General features: G+C 29.9%; 1 protein-coding gene across 1 annotated transcript; it reads left to right on the top strand.

Annotated features, from left to right (window-relative positions):
• The first annotated feature begins 2,507 nt into the window (after positions 1-2,507).
• Positions 2,508-18,221, top strand: LOC106460757 (eukaryotic initiation factor 4A-II-like). The gene is made up of 7 exons (XM_013920492.2): positions 2,508-2,673; positions 3,214-3,379; positions 5,122-5,231; positions 6,944-7,087; positions 10,498-10,635; positions 13,991-14,160; positions 17,786-18,221. The coding sequence occupies exons 2-7, from the start codon at positions 3,247-3,249 to the stop codon at positions 17,928-17,930; spliced, it is 840 nt and encodes a 279-aa protein (XP_013775946.1). The 5' UTR covers positions 2,508-2,673; positions 3,214-3,246; the 3' UTR covers positions 17,931-18,221.
• Positions 18,222-20,718: the final 2,497 nt, after the last annotated feature.

Genomic DNA, 20,718 nt, shown 5'->3' with positions numbered 1-20,718 from the left:
ATAGTAAATGAAAAAACTTTAAAGTGGTGGTATAATTTCTTAAGAACAAGCTAGTTTTTTTATGTGATATATTTGTAGTGAATGTGTGCATGTACCTAAAAAATATTGATCTGTGAATGTTTTAAAAGTCTATTGCATCATATTGTAAACAGTATAAATACAAAAATGCTTTGTTTCTAAAACTGTGCCAAAGTGATTTTTATATATAAACCTTATTCTATATTTGACGAACTGATGATTGTATTTTTTTAGGTTTATTCTCATTTAGTCCAATGGGAGTAGATGAACTGGGATGTTATCATATTGTTATGTCTCTGGTCATTTGTTAATTTCCCGTATAATTTCTTTCAGATGAAACTTTAGTGATACAAGTCCTTTCTTAAATAAAACTAGTTTATTCTTTCAACTTTGTAATACACTTAATTTCCACAGTCACTTTAAACACACGCTATAATTCACAATGATTCACGCACTTACTTACGGTCACTACCGTGCTTGACTCAATTGTCCGTCTTTATCTCTGCCTGTCTGCAATTCAATTCCGATTAATTTGTCTCACGTTATCTGGTGCACTTATATACAGGAATAGAGGGTGCCTAGCACATACTGGATTATTCATGATGTTCCCCGATCCTTCTAGAATATCATGACGTGTTACCAGCATCATGTGACTACCGCTGTCATAACAATATTATTTACAGTCAGTTGAGTCCCACAATGGCTCAGCAGTAAGTCTGAAGACTTATGATGCTACAAACTAGGTTTGAATATCCATGGTGGGCACAGTACAGATAGCCCATTTTGTAGCTTTGCACTTAACAACAAACAAACAAACAAGATTTGAATAAGCGGCATGACCTTCAGTCTCATAAAATCAGTAATTCAGTTGAGAAAAGAAATTATCCATTATCTAGTGACAGGCAGAGGAGTATCTTGCAAAATGTGACAAGACTAGTATTTGCATACTGTATAAATATTATTCACAGGTTATCTAGTATTAGTAGTAGTACTGTAGAGGGTTCAAGGTATGTTTTAGAACAGAGTATGTAAAATTTTAATTTAACAGTGAGTAGTTTTGTTTTTTAACAGATAGAAACGTAAATACGCGAAGACATTTGAGTGACATGCCACATCAAAATTCTTCTGTGAGTGGTTCAGTGCATTTTGGATGTTAATATTTTGTTTTTTCTTTCATTCCTGTGTACATAAGTTTTTTCTCAAATGTTTACAGCATTTCTGGATTACTTGGTATCAGTTAGTTTAGTAGAGAAAAGTAGATGCTAGAATTAAAAAAGAGAAAGAAAAACATGATTTTGTTTGTTGTTTTTGTTGCCCTTTAGGTACTTTTCATTCAATTCCTTGTAGTGGTTTACTCTTCTGAAAAACAAAAAAAATGTCTTTTTAAGTATTTAATGTTTAGCTCAGTTTGCAAAGAAGATCATAATATTTATATGAGCCTCAGATGTGTTTATTCTTATATTTTTTGTTATTATAAAAACTTAGTGGAAACATGAAATCACTTTGCTTAATAATGAATAATTTGAAATTCCTAACTGTGTTCTTTAGACTTTTTAAAGCTCTGTAGATACTTACTTGAATTTGAAATTCTATAACTATTCTTCTAAGTAAGGTTGTTTGGCTAATACTTTTGCAAAACATATAATTTTATAAGTTGCATTTTTGATTGATTTGCAAGTTGCATTAAAGGTTTAAAGTGCAAACTGTAGAATTAGCCAGTCTGCAGTTTCTGTTTATTTTTGTGTTATTACACTGTAACAGTTGTATGATTATGATTGATATTGATTAAAAGTGTAGCAATAAATATATAATAGCAAAAGAAATTTTGAATTGGTTAATTTCTTAGGCATGACTCATTTTGTAGTTCTTTAATGTTTTAGAAAATCAGATCTCATTCAACTGTTAACTTGTTTAATGTAAAAGTTTTCAAAAATTTGTGTCAGATACAGAGTAACATATCTAAATATACAGTTTCTTTTACACTTTTATGTTTGGTATTAATGCAGATCAAGCAACACTTAAAACTAAAGTATGCAGTTAGGCCAGAACACCCATATGTTCTTCTCACTTCTACAGTTTGTTCTGGTTTACTAGTAGTGTACAGTCCTTAATTCTTTAGATCAGTTGCCTTCAGGAAATTTCCATTGAATCCATTCAGTCTTCGATTTGAAGTATGATTTTATTTCTTAGCCATAATCTGACATTGTAAAAAATTTTGTGGAGCTGTTGACTAGAATCTGAATGGTTAACAAGGGACAATGGAGAAATATTGACTAAAGTGAGGACTGATAGTTTAAAAGTGTCCATTAAATTATTTATAATACATTTTGGCTTATTTTAAGCTTTTTTTCCCCTTTAATATTGGATTTGAAATTCACAAACTTTTGTTTGCTTGTCTTTTGACATATATGTGAATATGAACATTGTATTTTGGATCAGTTACTATTATTGTGCTCATAGAATTTTATGTTTAATTTTTCTCATTTCTTCTCTTAATATTTTTATTTATTTATAGGACGTGATGTAATTGCCCAGGCCCAGTCAGGAACTGGTAAGACAGCAACATTTTCAATTGCAATACTTCAACAAATAGACACAGGGCTCAGTGAGTGTCAGTCTTTGATTCTGGCACCAACAAGAGAATTGGCTCAGCAGGTTAGTGGATGACTAAAACTTTGAAAGTGGTATTTTTCTGTTGTAAACAAGAGACTTTATCTCATATTTGATGTTATTGATAATGTACAGGCTTTCTGTGTTTCCATAAATGTTGGGCTTTTGAATTATTACTAGAAACACCTGACTTTATTCAAACAAAATATTTTAATGTTTTTGCAGTGAATGATGTGATTGTGGCAAATGTACACAATTAAAGTATTTAACAGAAATCAACTATTTCATGTGAACTAATATTATATACAGTAGCTTAATTTAGGGCTTGCTAATCTCATTTAGAATTATGAAAAGAATACTGAATACCATTTGTGATAGTGTGGAAACATTCTAACAGTGTCTACACTTTTGTGAAAAGAATTTGTGATTCTTATTGTGCTTCTGGTCCCCCAAGACAAGTCATAGTTTTCTGATACGTTGGTTTTGATTTTTAGGATTTTCTTTGAAATCATCTTACAAAAGGTGCACATTTTATAAACATGTCATGTAAATATAAATGTTATATAAATATTTTTCTTTTCTTAGATCCAAAAGGCAGTTATTGCTCTAGGTGATCATATGAGAGCTCAGTGTCATGCGTGTATTGGTGGCACCAACATCCGAGAGGACATGAGAAAACTAGATATTGGAATGCATATTGTTGTTGGAACACCAGGAAGAGTATTTGATATGATAAATAGGAATGCTTTGAGTAAATAAATTTTTAATCTTTTTAAAATGTACATGCTTGGAGTTATTTGTGCTGAAAAATGTTATTGAAATTATATATATTTCAAACAGCATAATTGTGCTTTTGTCTTAATTCTGGTGAGATTTCAAGAGATAAAAAGAAAGTTAAATTTGGAATATTGTGGAACAGCTTGAGTATGCTTGAGAAGTCTAAAGTATGCAACTTTTTTCCAAATGATATACAAGTACTACATGCAAATTTGTTTATAGGATTATATATTGTTATATAGTTTCTTCTTTAGTTGGTAGATTCTTTGAAACTATCTGGTGAAAATAATTCAATGTTCAGTCGACATAACAGTAACAAATTAGTTTTATTTCCTCCTTAATGTTCTTTAAAATTAAAATATTTAAACCAGCACTGACTGATTCACTCTACCACCTAGAGAACTAGTCTTTTATCTTCTGTTTCACTGCAAGCTTACATAAGTAGGTGATTTTCTCATCTGTATTTATAATGTAATTCTTGTGCTAGATATTTTGCAAAGGATCTCATTCATTAAGATTCCTGAATATTCTAGGACTAACTCAATCTGAACATTATATGCCTTTTAGCTGAAATCTAAATTACAATATTAAAAACATAACTTCTGGCAATATATATATGTATATGTGTGTGTGTATACATACATATATATATATATATATATATACAGACATACACACAGATATTATTAAAAGTATTTGGAAAACATATCTTGAGCTGGAATTCAATTTTATTAGTGAATCCAACCATCTTTGGTGTTAATCACAATTGAACTCTCACTAACATTTACCACCATCTGCTGTTACACGTCTGGTAGGATAGACCATCACTTTGCTTGCTATAATAACTTCATATTTAGTGAAATTGTTGGGTTTTGTTATTTCTACCAATCACATTAATTTTCAGAACATTCCACACACAGTTTGATTCCAGTTGCGATTCTGGGTTCTTTTTATCAAATTGCTGCTCTACACATCATGTTTTGTGGTATGGTCAGTTGTCATACCGATCAAAAATGCTAACAAACTTGTATTAGTAATTAAAGTTGTTTTAAGGTTACTATATATTATCTGCTAATTATGGATACAATCTTTGATGATTACTTAAGGATTAGATACACAAGCTGGTAGGGGCAAATTGTGATAAATAATCTTTTAAGAAAAAAAGTTTATTTTAGTAATTCTCATACCTTGGGAATAGTTTTAGATTACCTTTTGGTAGAGAACTGATGCACAGTGAAAATTTCACATGTAATATAACTTTTGTAATGCTTAGGAAATGTTGTTAGTTACATGTTTCTTCTGATAGTGTAGGTTTTGTAAACACGTTATCAAGATTTTTGTTAATCCTTTAGGAAGAAATTACTCTAAAAAGCTACTTAATATATCAAAAGATGTAATTTTTTATTTTTGTTGTATCATATTTAGGATTTGAAATGTGGCTGTATCTTTTTTAAAGAGCTGTATGAATATTTTTTGCTATTATGCAAGGGCTAAAACTTTTCCCAAATATGATCAGCTTTTATTTGTAGCATTTACCTTAATAGTATCAAATAGTGTTTGTGGTTATCGATGAAAGTTATGAGCACAAAAAATTATTCTTAATATATTCTTGAAAATGGGGAAAAACTTGAGCTTGGCACTAGGTCATTGATAAATTAACTTGGGAGTTTACTTATGTTTTCTTTTTCTGTTTTTCTTTGGTTTTTTTTTGCCCAGAAACAAAACACATACGGATCTTTGTATTAGATGAAGCTGATGAAATGTTGTCAAGAGGATTCAAAGACCAGATTTATGATGTTTTTCGAACACTTGGCACAGATATTCAGGTAATAAATTTTAATAATTTTTGTTTTTAATACCATTAACCCTTTCCATTTTCCATATAGGATCTATATGGCCTCATTCCATTTGACTAGTGTGCATGTCACAATATTTTACAGAGTTACATTAAAAAGTTTATTAAACAACTTTATTATCAATGTGTGTAAATATATTTGGCATCAGAGTTTATAAGTCACATTTTTATATTATCTGTGTTTGAATTTCTTAATATTAAATGAAAATATTAAAAAAATGATTAATCTTCATTTTCTTATCACATGACATTCATGTGCTCTCATTTCTCCCTGTTAGTTTGTATAACATCAGTATAATAGCCTCTAACTAAGTATAACTACAAGCCATAACTATAAAAGCAAGGTCAAATATACTTCTCCATTTGTTAAGATATAAATATATTTTATCATCTCACAACAAAAGTCCCACCCATCTTTCTTTAACTTTCAAAGCAGTTTTCAAAACTATGTGCTATTATTTGTACAGTTAGAAAGAGTTTGTTTGTTTTTCTGTTTCAATCTTGTAACCATTCTTTTGAATATGGCAGTAGTAAACATTAGGTAAGAGAAAGTAGTTGATGCATGTTGAGCAAATGTTTGGTCAGTAATTTTGCTTAAGTGGCCAGATGAGCTCTGGTAGTGAACAAAACACATTGTTGGCCGTGAATATGATGGTGATTGAAATGCTGTCATATGCTTTATTTCACGTCAAAAATCCTAAAGGAGTGAATAAAGAATTTAGAATTTAAAAATTCTTTCTTGGTTCTAGTCCACATCACTACCAAGAATTTCACTGGTTAAATCATTGAAGATATCAGGGAGTAATGGCACAATTCTGGGAATCGCAGATATATATGGCACTGAGAGAAAAAAAGAAAAATGTATGAAAACAGGTTGTCACTGAGTATGTGTAGAATATATGTGCTTTGAAAGTTACATTATGAGGGTGTCAGTTTGCAAAATTAGGTAAAAGCTTCATTAATCTTGCTATTTCATCATTGAGAAAATTGTATGCATTTATTTTTACCTTATAAAGAATATTTTTGAAAATAAATTGGTAAAGTAAAAATGACTTATGCTTTAATTATTCAAACTATTTACATGTTTTTCACAAGATATTAAAAATTTGTTTGTTTGTTATGAAACATAAATTTTAACTTCTAAGTTGTATATAATGGTTTGTTTTTCATTTTTATACTGGTTCCTTTATAATCAGTTCTCCAAACTTCTTAAACGTTTCACTTGATGTGTGTAGCAAGTTTCTCATATGTGTTTTCTGACCAGTATGTTTTATGTCAATCACCTTTTTTGGTTTCCTAATAGGCAGAACTTTTGATTGAGACACTTTATGAAGTTGCTTGTAAAGGAAATTTAATCAAATATGTGAATTGTGTCAGATAGCACTCCTTTATCAAATGTTTAGTTTTCTTGGCTTCATTGATGGATGTGATCTGAAAAATTTTATGAGTGAAAGATAACACTGGAATTTATAAAAAAAAGTGTAATTTATTGATATGTCAGTGTAAGAATTGTTTAATTATGTACAAGTATATCAGTAGCGTTTACTGAAATAGTTTTTTATGTTAACATCTAACTTAAAATATTAGATGTTAACTAAGAATGAAGTTGAAGAACTTTCTATACTGTTAAGACTTTGAAAGAATAATGTTATTTTATTAAACTATTCCTTTTTTTTAATCCAGGTAATTCTTTTATCAGCTACAATGCCAGTGGATGTGTTAGAAGTCACAAAATGTTTCATGAGAGATCCTATTCGAATTCTGGTTAAAAAGGAAGAATTAACTCTGGAGGGTATTAAGCAATTCTATGTGGCAGTAGAACGTGAGGTTTGTGTTAGTGAAATGTAATTGGTTCAATATGCATACAATTTCCTTTTGTCAAATGAAAATTTGTAGTGGTTTCATATATATATATATAAGTACAATGAATATACTATTAAGAAAAGTTAAGTGGTCAAGTGAAATACAAAAATAAAGAAAGAACAAGGATAAAACAATACTCAAACTTTAATGCATGATGTCTTAAACAATACTGAAGTGTATTGATGAAAGTAAATGAAACCTTTATGTCCTGACCACATTACATATTGTTTCTAATGCTTTGTAACAAATTGAAGAAATTACTCCAGTGCGTACTTCACAACAGTTTAATACCTGATTCACTTACATAATTGCTTAGCACATCACAATTGTGACTCACACCCTTACTTTGTTTAGGATATCAAAATGTACCAAATCTGGCAAAAATGCAGTCAGCGATGTTAAGTAATTTTCATGTGGAGTCTACCCAAACAAAGCATTTGCAATGAAAAAAAAACAACGAGTTATCATAATTCAAGTCAGAAGTACATGACGTTAAAACCTACCTATGTAAATTCATGGATCTCATAACAGTGTTGATAAGAACTACAAAATTCTTGACAAAATAGCTGAAGTAACTTGGATGTGCAAAAACATTTGTAATTCAATGTCTGTTAACACACTCGCAACAGGATTGGCCATTTTGACCAAGTTCGTAACCCCAGAGTGACCATCAGAATATCCATACTGTAACTTTTAATATGTTTTGTGATTCTTCACAAACTTTGGCATTATAAGTCTTTTTCTACACAAAAAATTTGATTTTTTAATTAAGTAGTTTTACTAAAGATTTGTCCATGAATATATGGAGTCAGAGTGTTGACTGCTCTAAGTGCAAAGTGATTTTCATATTAAGATTAAAGAGACTTGTCTTCATCTGAAGGTTGTTAAATTTGATTTGTGTAGTATCTAAAACCTCCTAAATAAATATCAAACTTTTTTTTAGTTAAACTTTATATTTTATCTGTTATTTTCTTTATTCTAACTCTATACAAATTTGGTCATTTTGACTGACCTCATACAAAATATGAAATAAATTTAAATTATCCTTTTTTATTTGTAAAATGACTGCAAATTGTAACAGAAAACTGCAATTATTTATCCTAAATAGCTTAAAGCTTGTAACAGTATCCATTTGTTTATACTTAAAATTTTATTGTTTTATTGCCCTCTGGCTTGTGTCTAACTAATAATCCCACCACACAAGTTGTAAATCACTCAGTGAATGCATAGCTTAAGTTACCATACTGAATTACATAATGCATGAGCTGCTTGTGAGTATACCTCATGAAGAATTATTTCTATTTTTTTCATTATCATACCAAATTTTAATTAATAAGTTTCTAATTTTAACATTATTTATTTTTATAATAAAAAATAAACATTTTACTTTAAGAACAGAAATATGGTATTTACCTGTGTCCTCTTGTTTTTGTTTTTTTATCAACTGTCGATGAAAGTTAAGCCTACTTTTTAAATACTAATGGTACGATTACACTAAATAATTAAATATTGCACTTAAGAACACAGACTAATAACATGCACAAAGCAAACAATGTCCTATAACTATAATAATTTATCTGGCTTTTCGAACTATATGATAAGAGCCTTTAAAAATTTAGCTAATCTTGAATACCATGTTAGAAATTTTCAAACTGGAGGTGAAATAGACAATACTCTGTACAGAAAACAGCATAATATATCACTTGATAGATAAAAACTTTGCCTTTTTGTTGGTTGTAAGTAATATAGTATAAAATTTCAGTGAAAACTATTGGCAATTTCTGAAAGAGGATGTGACAGGTGGGCTGAGAAAGTGGATTTGATTTTCTAATTTATGGCTTTGTAAAGAAATGAGATTGAAGGCTATAGAAATTGTGCTTTGCTTTAGTAATATTTGTATTATAATGAGTAATTTACATTAAATTGTTTATTTCTCAGAGAGCTGGTAAATAAATTAAAGAAGAGGGAGGACCTAAAAAACAAATGTCAGAATTCTTATGCTAGGGGAGGTTGAGGATTTTTTAAAATATTTCCTTATAAAACTAAGAACTTAAAACTTATATAATATTAAAGTCTGATTTATTAACTACATTTTGATGCCAAGTTTATTCATATACAATGATAATAAAGTAGTTTAATTAAATTTTGATTGTAAGTCTCTAAAAGGTCGTGACATGCACACTTTGACCTACATTTAGTAAGAGGGTTAATACATGATTATATTAATATTGTTGTTATTAAAACTTTTTTATAAAGTCATTGTTTGATGTGTTCAATTTTTTTGTATTTTTCCGATTTTATTGCTGCATTATTTCTTCAATTGTTTTATGATCTATTTTAGTTTGAACAACACTTTTAACAATTTATCCATTCATGTTATATACTTATCTTCACTTTGTGTATCTTTCTCCGTTAGTAATGTTTACTTGACCATATCACCCAAAGAAGGCCATAAACCTATTCTATTTGTTCTGTTAATCACAATTTAATGTCTTCAGTGCATGGAATATTTAGAGTAAAGGATGTGACCAGAATAGCATGTTTTTATTGCATGAGGAGAAAAAGAAATATAACTTAGTTAAATGATTGTTTTGAAGTTGAAACTAAGTTTTGAAGAAAGTATTGTGTACTTTTTTTTAATATACATGAAATATCTTTTACTTGAGAGGATTTACGCTAATAGATAATTTTCATGAAACATTACTAAACAATTATTGCTGAAATATTTCTTTGATCTCCTTTCAGTTCATTTCGTGTGGCATTGTGGCAAGTGTTATTTTACAACACAGCATTGCATCACAATGATGTTTCTTCTAAAGTTAGAAGAATACAGAGACAAGTGCAGTGTATTGTACAGTATGGTGGTGCAGAATCTTGATATATTAGTATAGTTTAAAATTGATAAATGATCTAAAAACTTAACTCTTTCTTACCACATTTATACATAAACAACTCTCCCAGTACCAGGTTTATTTTCCAGATATGCCATAAAAACAAAAGGACATGTTATATTTCATTACTTGTCTGAAACTTGAAACTGGTAAATCTTGAGAGAAGTTTTAAGGTGAATAGCTTTCTTCATGGGGGCACAAAACTTCAAACTCGCATGTGTTACACTTCTGAAGACTCAAACAAAGGCTATAAAGAGATGTTTGGATTGTTTCCACTATCACTATGATGTAGTTACACAAATACACACAATTTACCAGATGTAGGTGCTAAATATGTGTGTGTAACCTATGGTTTTATGTATCAGTTTTTTACACATTTTTACTACTTATAAAATTGAAAACATCTTAGACAGGTATTTTGAGTGATATTGTGTTAACGATGTTGCTATAAAGTTTGTTTCTTATATCTTAATCCCTTTACAGGAATGGAAGTTGGCTACTTTGTGTGATCTTTATGAAACATTGACCATTACTCAAGCAGTAATATTTTGTAACACAAGAAGAAAGGTTGACTGGTTGACTGAGAAGATGCATCTCAAGGACTTTACAGTGTCAGCTCTGGTGAGTTATCTCTACTTATTTGTATATGATAAGTTGCATTTTTTCTTTCTCATAAGACATGAATCAGGGAAGTTAGCAAATTGCTCAAAATTAATTGCCTAGTTTAATGTCAATTTTATGTTTGGTTATGATATGTATGTGTCTAGTTATATTTTTGATACCAGTTTCAAAACAAAATTTTTTGTATCAGATGCTTCTTTAGACTAAAGTCTGAAAATTATAAACTTATGGTTTTAATCTAAGTATTATTTCCCCCCCATGATATTTTATTGAATCAGCTATAACACAGGTCTGCGAATTTAAACTTCATAAAAGTTGTTTTGGTTTCAATAATGGATTTTCTATAATTCAGCCAAGCAAATTTCAAAAATAATATTCGTTATTTTATCACGTAAAGATTTTTTACAATTTTTTAAAACTTATTTAGATCAAATTACTATTTCGTTTACCACAATGAACATTTTGTATTATTATGTTTATTAAAAAAAATACAAACAAAAAAGAACACCGATGTGAAATGAATATGCATCCTCATTCATCCTGATTTTTGTTGTGAAATATACATCTTTTAGTCTCATAACTACATGTTGTGGTCTTTCTTTTTATGTATTGCATTATGACGTTTTATGAAAAATCTGTACGTGACGTAGAAAAATGGATATCATTTTCGGATTCAGCTTACAGTAATTACTGTAGAACATGGAAAAATTTTAAGACAACAAAATCATCTCATGCCTGTGTAATTAATTAAACTTTTAAATAATACAGAAAATATTATTGAACAAAATGTTTTGCAAGACAAAAATTAATTTATTGTATTTATGAAAAATGTTGGGGGAAATGATATTGGAAATTCATTATGTAAACAATTATTTAACATAGAAATTTGTTTTCAGTTTTTCTTATTTTCTTTGGATAACTGTATTTATGAAAAAGAGGAATTTCTTTTGCCAATAATCTGTTCAAGAAATTTTTTAAAATTACATTCACCTGTAAATTCTGGAATAAATACCTTGATACATTCTTTTTACTTATAAAATGACAGTTTCGCGAGGAAAAACTCTTCCAGTCATGAACCACATGTTGAATTATTGAGTAATTGCTATGAGAAATTAAAAGAAACTAAATCTTAAATCTGTTCTTGAAATCCCTATATCAACTCTTTAAGCATGGACTCGGTTCCTGGGACTGACCTGATAATCATTTTGTACATATAGTTTTCATGCTATAACTTTTAAATTAGTAAGCGAATGTTAATGAGATTTGGCACATTATTAGTAAACATTACAGTGCTTCCAATGAAAAAAAATATCAAATTTTTTTTCATTAAGTCTTAAGGTTTGTAAAGCAATGATTTTCCCATGCCTTTTTTTTCTTTTTGCATGTTGTCTATCTGACATGCAAATTAATTTTCATTTTAAAATTAAAAATACTTTTATGCATCAGAAAATTTTCAAGTTTCACATGTGAAATCTTTATAATGTCCAGATAGTTACCAAACGTTTCTTAAGAAAAAACTATATTTTATCTGTTATTTTCAGTAATGAATCTCTGTATGGGTTTGGTAGATTTGACTGAACTCATAACCACCATAAAAAATTAGGAAATAAATATGAATTATGCCTTTTTCAATCTAGAATGAACACAAATTATAACACAAAAACATAAATGTTTAGACTAAATACCTTAAATCTCATAACATTATACATTCATATGTATTTATTATTTTTATTATATTCACTTTCAGCCATGCCTGGCTAACAATACAGAAGTTACAATGACGAGGTACACATGCACTCATGTTACCGTATCCAATAACATAAAACTGACCTTTGGTTTGTACAAAGTAACTTGTCTTGTCTGTATTTTAGTATACTAATATTTTGTAAAATACAGTTACATTTCAATTATTATACGTTATATATGTATTGCTATTTTGAAATAAGTTTTTAAACTTATTTTTCTTAAAACTTTGAATACTAAATAAAGAAGTAAAGCAAACAATTATCTCTTCTAGTTATGACCTTTGTACTCGGTTGCTGCTTGACGTAGGTTGCTAAGCCTTTAACTATTTAGCATGTGGAAGATATGAAACAAAATATTTTTTTAAGGTTTTATATATATACATTTGAATAAATAAAAAATAATAAATTACCATATCAATACCATAGAATTCCACTATAATTTATCAAGCTTAGTAACTAAGACATATTTTAGTCTTAAAAAATATGAAATTTCGAGCAGACTAAAGACACACCTTACCTTCTTGAAATATTGGTTCAAAAGAAATAAATGGCGTCCAAGCCCATTAAACTGGTTGAGAAAGCCACTAGGGGACAAACTGAGCTTCTGATTAGTTATTCATGTCACATATAGAAATAAGTATATATAAGGGAGCCTTTCCAAAAATGGAAAGAGGTGGGTGGGGGCTACTGTATATTTAGTATATGAGCAATATCTTAGCAATCTAGAAAAAATAAGAGGTTCTTATTTTATATTCTAGCTTGTCAATATCAGTAGTTTGACTTCCTAATTCGCACGAAACTATAGACTTAGTATTTTGACTTCACAAACATCTAATTTGAACCAGTGCTGCATTCAACATACCACGTGACACACGAAAATCAATGTTTATTTTTGTTTTTTAATATTTATTTTTAAATCAAGAAATTAAGTAATGCATAGTACTAAAATCTGAATTATAATCTACAGTTTGATACCAAATTTATTGACGTAAATTCATGAAATAGTAGTTCAATAAAATTTTGAATGTGAGTCAACAGACGAGATAACATGGCCTTTCACCCGTGACCCATCTCGAAAGGGTTAAAGAACAAAACAAAAAGACCAGCAATTGTATACAACAAATTTAAAAACTAGTGTTCTAGTTTCTATAAGTTAAAAAAATAAAACTGGGAAACTATATGTATCAGGTGGGTGCATTGATTCAAACACATTAAAAAAAAACAGTAACTATTTTAAATATATAGTCTCTTCTTGTCTCAGTGGGAGGAAATCTAATAGGTGAGTGTTTATTTGTAGGTACCACAAAGTTCTCATGAGTATTTGTGTTTAAATTACCCAATTTTCAGTGAGGTGTATGTGTTATTTAGTTCCACAGAAAATAGCATTAGCTATTGAGTTAAATTATAAGAGACAGCATAAAACCTACATTTAACCATATGATTTTTAGCCTATTAATAAAGTTTCAAATTTTAGTTTTACATATAGCAGGAACTGGGACACTTGATAAAAAGCTAGGGTAGAAAATTATATGCACATATACACAAACATTTCTAACAATCAGTTTATGTATATGATAATTAAAATTTCTTTGTGTTATATCTATATCTAGCATGGGGATATGGATCAGAGGGAGCGGGATGTGATCATGCGAGAATTTAGGTCAGGCTCAAGTCGGGTTCTGATCACCACTGATCTCCTTGCAAGAGGGATTGATGTTCAGCAAGTGTCATTGGTGATTAATTACGATCTTCCATCAAATCGAGAAAACTACATTCACAGGTGAGTTTTTATTATTAATTCTGTGTTGGTGATGTGAAAATGATTGAATAATAATAAATTTATATTTTGTTCTTTTGATTTAATGGTATAGTAATTAATTGAAATTAAAATGTAGTGTATCAGAACAATGGGATATTTAACGAGAGAGAGAGAGATGATGTTTGAGATAATTTTTCCAAGCAGGTATCATTAGGTGATTGAAAGCTCTAATATGTTATATTTCTACATAATGTAACAGAAATGACAGAAGTCTAGAACGTTTGTAATTGGTTTGAAATAAGATTATGCCATGCATGATTTTTTTCTACTATTCATGGTTTCTGTAGGTCAGGGAAATTGGAGAAAGTCAAGTCAGTGAATTTTGTACTTTGCATTCCCATCTTAGGCAATATATGAGAATTTCATTTTACTGACAAAAACCAGGAAAAGTCTGTGTAGTTTAATGTAGTTCATTTATGTTTCTAGGAGATTTTTTTGTTTACTATTAATTCATGGAGCATAAAAGCAGCTTTATTAGGTCACTTTAATAGTAACTAGATTCCCTCCTAAAAGGAGTGTAAGAGCTCTGGACAAAGCTTCATCTCATCTTCATAAAACTAGGTCATGGAGTATTGTTTTACTACAGTCTAAAAGACCTTAACAAATTACTATTTAGAGGTAGGTTATTTCTGTTAAATAAGTTATTTTGATCTTACAAAATTTTGAGCATTAATAAAATAATCCCAATGTCAGTAATCATAGAAGGAACATGTAATGCCTGGACATATATTATTGGTGTATTTGTGTAGGGAAAATTTGAATGATGTCAAAATGAATATAAACAATTTGATTGTTTCGGTTAAGACTGAAAGTTCAAAGATAGAAATAATATACACAGTTTTTCTGAATTATTATTTTTATTTCCTATCTGTACTTCTATTTATTCAATTAACTCTCAAAAATAACTATAATTATATAAAATAGTAATATATAATTATTTTAATTCACTATAAAATGAAGTATAGATTATTAAACATTGCTTATAGCATACAACATTATAATTAATATTATAGTTTTGTGTAGGGTTTGTTGAAATGAGATTTCTTCAAGAGATAGGTAGAATATCACAGGTGACAGTTAAGGAAGACCTGTATAAAGCAAAATATGAATAGCAGTGTATAATATCAGTAAACTGGAGATTAACAAATTTTGGAGAAAAATAGAATTAATAAAATATTGAAACTTAGAATGTTTCATTGACTGTAACTGATAATATTCCACATGCAAGTGTTTCTGAGAATCTAGCACTATTTGTTATCCATGAATTTTTATAGAAACAGTTGAACTTGTGCCAATGAATAACTGAATACATCTTTACCTAATAATCTATAATTTAATGCATCTGGTATCTGAGTACTGTATGAGGAAAATTTACTGTTTTTATAGCAACAACTAAGATCCTAGGGGTAGGAAGGAATAAATACTGAAGATGAGCATGAGCAGTTTGACAGAACTGTTAATAGTTTTGGGCCTTCAGTCTACTGTGTACTCTTGAAATTTAGATATTAATTATTATGGAGATTGTTTAGTGCTAATGTTGTTGAGTATGTTTGATATTGAATCTAAATCCAAGAACCATACTCAAATAGAAATAATGTGAGTACTTTTAGTAAACATTTTACATGGTAGCATTTTATATGTAACGTAATAATAAACGTTATGTAAGACCGAAATGAAAAACTTGACATTTGAGAGGTGTAATACTTCAGTGCAGTATCACTGTCTGTGATAAACATATTTGCATGTAGAAGTATTAGTGTCTATTCTAGTTACCATGATGAACTTGGTGATTTTTTTTATGATTTAAATTAGAATCAAAAAGTGTAATTGGTATGCACAAATGTGTAAACAAATAGATAAACTGCCTTTGTTGTGTATGTTGTGGTAAAATATCAATGATTCAAGAATTTGTGCCCAATCATAATGAAACTTTGCAAAATACATTAAAGCAAACTCTGACTCTTGATATACAGCCTGTCTTGCTTTTGTTAAACAATACATGAATAATATTTTGCATTTTTGCATATTATAGGAAATAGTTCAATGATACATTACAAGCATAGATCAAAAGGTCATAGAATAACATATTTTGGTCAGGGGAAAGTCTTGGAAAGTTAGGGAATTCCATTCTGCCTAGTATGTAAGAGCTATGACTATTATTCATATTTAATACTGTTAGTAACCCATAGATTCCTTTGCAAGTTTATTACAAAAAAAAATTTTTTAGTAAATTTGTACAATGGTTTTCATATACAAGTTAAATTGATTGTGATTCATGCAGGGTAGGTAAATCCTTGAAAAACATGGAATTTGATATATCAGTTTTCAAGGCCATGAAAGGAATAGAATTATAATTTTACTGATTGGAATCAAACTAGCATGAAGTTTGTTTCTTATTCAATTGCTCCTTCATTAAAATGCAGGTTTGGGGGCTATTACTTTACCTCCATTGTAAGTAAATCATGTTCTAATAACATCTGGTTATTTATGTGATTGTACATGCACAGAACAAAGTAATAATAACAATACAGTACAGTTTAGTAACATCAACTCTTTCCTAAATACTCTTTATAAAATATATAAACACTACTAAATTTTATGCTCCGAAAGTCATCTACAAAAAAATATTTATATATTCACTGCCAGGTTTTCCCGGACAGAGTAACTCTTGCAGTACATTTATAATACACATGATCACCTTACTATTGAAGTGACTATACAAATCCAAAGAACACAGTCACTCTTCATGAGTCGTGTTGAGTAAACAGCAATAGATTATTACAGCCAGTAGTAATTTGGTCATGACTGCTTTTTATTTCATTACATGTGAAAGAATTAGCTAAATGTTTTACTTATTGTACCACTTACAACATTACCATGTTAATTCTTTTAAATATTAGCTGTTTATTAGAAAGAACTTGGTTACAAGAAAATGTATTTTAATCAAAGTTATAGAACTCTATCTTAATTAATATTCTAATTTTATATTTGTTATAAACAATACCATAAAAAACATTTCTGTTGGTCTATATTCCATTTGTGTGAGTGTCTGTTAACTTAAATTATTTAAAAAAATGCTACTACTACAGTTTTCCTCAGATCCTCACCAAACTTAATAGGAAAGATACAGGTATTTTATGTATTTTTTAAACGTGTGTAATAAACTTTTAGTGAGCAGATATTTTTTCAAATATATTAAATGAGACAGATATGTGTTTGTCATTCTGAAAATAACATTGAAAAAGTTTAAAATCAGCAAGGAATGACATGGAATTTATAATTTGAAAAATTCTGAGAATTATACATAGATAGATAATTTGTTTTTATTATTAAATGACCTTAAGTTGGAGAAAGGAAAGTACTTCATATATAACTTATCTTATTTCCATTATATGTAAAACTCAGTTTCATGTTATGTGCTTTTTTCAGTCTTTAAAAATTATTCTTTGTTGCTTAGTTTATCACACTTTTCTATTATGATAAGTTCTGATCCCTGTTGATGCTATAGATTTACACATTTTTAAGACACCTTTTTTTTAATAAAGAAAAATTATTTTGCTACTGACTTGTATTTGTTTTATTTCAGAATTGGTCGTGGTGGACGTTTTGGTCGTAAAGGAGTAGCTATTAACTTTGTTACCGAAGAAGATAAACGCACTTTGCGTGATATTGAACAATTCTACAATACACAAATTGAGGAAATGCCCATGGATGTGGCAGATCTGATTTAAATCTCTAAAAAGTACATGATTTTGTGAAAGAGTATAAATATACGTTTGAAAACTGATTACGCTGTGGACTGTTACAAACTGTGAATCACTGGAAGGCTACCTTGTATGTGTTTTAATTACCTGGAATTCTGCTGTGGACATTTCAGGTGGAAAATTCTGCTCCTGGTATAATTTTTTCTAACCATCTATATTTAATAGATTAACTTTAAATTTCAGTCACTTTATATGCTAGTCTCCCAGAGCAGTTATAGTGCCTTTTGTTGTTGTTTTTTAATAAAAGTAGTTCTTTTTTCATTTGCTTTTCCTTCAAACCTTCTTCTTGTAAGTTAATATGTTTGAACCAGTATCTTGTCTCCTGATTTATTATTTGTAACATGAAATTATGTTATAGATGTCAGATATGTTGCTGCTTATTTCCTATCAGTAGTATACTGAGTGTAGGTTTTCTTGTAGTTTTTGTGCGAAAGTCAGTGTTTATTGATAGATTTTTTTTTAATTTGTTAAAAAAATATATGAGAAATTGCAGAAGAGTATGAAAACTTGTTGGATACTGAATGAACATTTTCATAATTTTCATTGTAACTGAAAAAAAAATTGTGAAATAAATCTTGCTTGTATGTAAAAGTCTAAAATAAAATTTTAAATTTTATGTATTTTTCTGGATCTGGTCTACTAGGAAAATATGTGTGACTCAAAATTTATTCACATTTTTTCTATGATATTTATCATTTGTAAAAGCTTCAGTTCATTCATGAATTTCAGGAATGATTATGAACTACTGTAAGAAGTCATCAACCACAAAACATAAATATAAAGAAACAGGAAATAATGTATTAATAGCCGAGTATGAGAGAAGGAACCTCTGCTTCAGCTGTGATTTAAGTGGTCACTTGTTACAAGAATGTCCATATCCTGTTGCAGTACAGGACTACTGGCTTCAAGTACCATTCATACTAATACCACAGCAGATTATGTCTGCAGTTGCTCTAGCTAGTTTAGTGGAGTCTGAGTTTGATCTGGTTTGGAGGACCATATGCTTGGTTTCACATTGTGTATGTGCTTATAATAATACATGGCTTCAAGGCAGAGTTTCTAGTGAGTACTGGACCTGCAAAATCCATACTCAACTTGGCCATGTTTCTGAGACTTAAGGAAAACAGTCATTTTGGCCATTTAATAGAAATCTCACAAATGGTGAAAAGCTAGGTGTCAGTAGATAGACATATTTTTAGCTTCATCTTGGGAATACTACTCACTAAGCAAAAGTAGTAGTCTCCAATCTAAGTGGTTCAGATATGGTATCTTAGAGATAGAGCCACTGAGAAAATTACACTTGTGAACAGCAATTCTGAAGCAAAATCCTTTCAATGCTAACCAGATTGGGCCTGAGGACAGTGGACTGTATGTGTGGATCTTGAGAAGGAGGTATTGATACCAAACATGCAAGTGTGCTGGTGCATAAATGCAGTACTTGCTATTTAGTTTCTAGCTGGAATGGTAATTGGAATGTTAAAGGAGGCAGAAGTAATGCAAACAAGCTTAGTAGCTAGTGCCACACTCAATGTATTCCACCTGAGATTAAATATGCAGCTTTCATTGCACATGAAGTCTATTTTTAAGGATTTTGCTAACAATTTGAACTTGATACAGAGAAATGAACTCAGTAAATTGCTGATACACTGATATATTTATGGTATCGGGTGACCAGTTTAGTCAGAAAATAATCACACATCCATCACATAGAGACGGGTCATACATGTTCCATAAAACAACTGACTTACAGTCTTCTATGGGATGTTTCTAGTGTTGAAATTGAGTGAATTTTGAAGGATATCATAACACAATCACAGTTGTTATCGGCCCGGCATGGCCAGGTGGTTAAGGCACTCTACTCGCAATCTGAGGGTTACGGGTTTGAATCCCCGTTCCACCAAACATGCTCGCCCTTTCAGCCATGGGGGCGTTATAATGTGACGGTCAATCCCACTATTCGAGTAGCCCAAGAGTTGGCAGTGGGAGGTGATGACTAGCTGCCTTCTCTCTAGTCTTACACTGCTAAATTAGGGACAGCTAGTGCAGATAGCCCTCGTGTAGCTTTGTGGGAAATTCAAAAATAAACACAAACAGACAATTGTTATTTTTTAATAATAATAATAGACACAATCTAACACAAGTGCAAGTGTGCTTTTCACAAGAGACAGAGTGAAAATATCTTAATTCATATTCATCTGAAGTTATTTTATGTTTGCTTTCTCTATGAGTCCAAAGCAAGGTTTAATGTCCAACTATCAGTTTCATTTTTCCAGTTGCAGTTCTATTTCTCTGTGTTCTCAGTAATAATAATCTGTAAAAATGAAGATCAGACTGCTCAGAGTATACTCATCACTCACATGATTGTGACTCACTTCGAATCACCCTTGGGTGATTACCTGACAGAAAATACCGTTGTCTTTTTTGATGCAACATATGTGAAGTTTCAGTTGCCCTTCGTGCTGGAGAGTTGTGTGATGATCGAGTAAAGTGACCCAGTTGTATATGTCAGGAGTTAAACATGCTCCCATATGCACAGGAATTTTGAAAAAAATGCTGCATATTAATTAAGGTAAAAAAACGTATGACATACCTGCATATCACAGTTTCCCTATCCCTTTTGTTTAACTTCTACACAGGTTAAAAAACTGGAATAACTTTTCCTCACCCCTGAAAAACATGCAAACAGCTCTGTAAACGACTGTACAAAATACAGTAAAAATAAAACACTTTAACAATGGAAAAACATCGTCTTTAG

This window comes from Limulus polyphemus, unplaced genomic scaffold (assembly GCF_000517525.1).
Source record: "Limulus polyphemus unplaced genomic scaffold, Limulus_polyphemus-2.1.2 Scaffold829, whole genome shotgun sequence".
Taxonomy (NCBI): Eukaryota; Metazoa; Arthropoda; class Merostomata; order Xiphosura; family Limulidae; genus Limulus; species Limulus polyphemus.
This window is presented reverse-complemented; position numbering and strand designations above follow the sequence as displayed.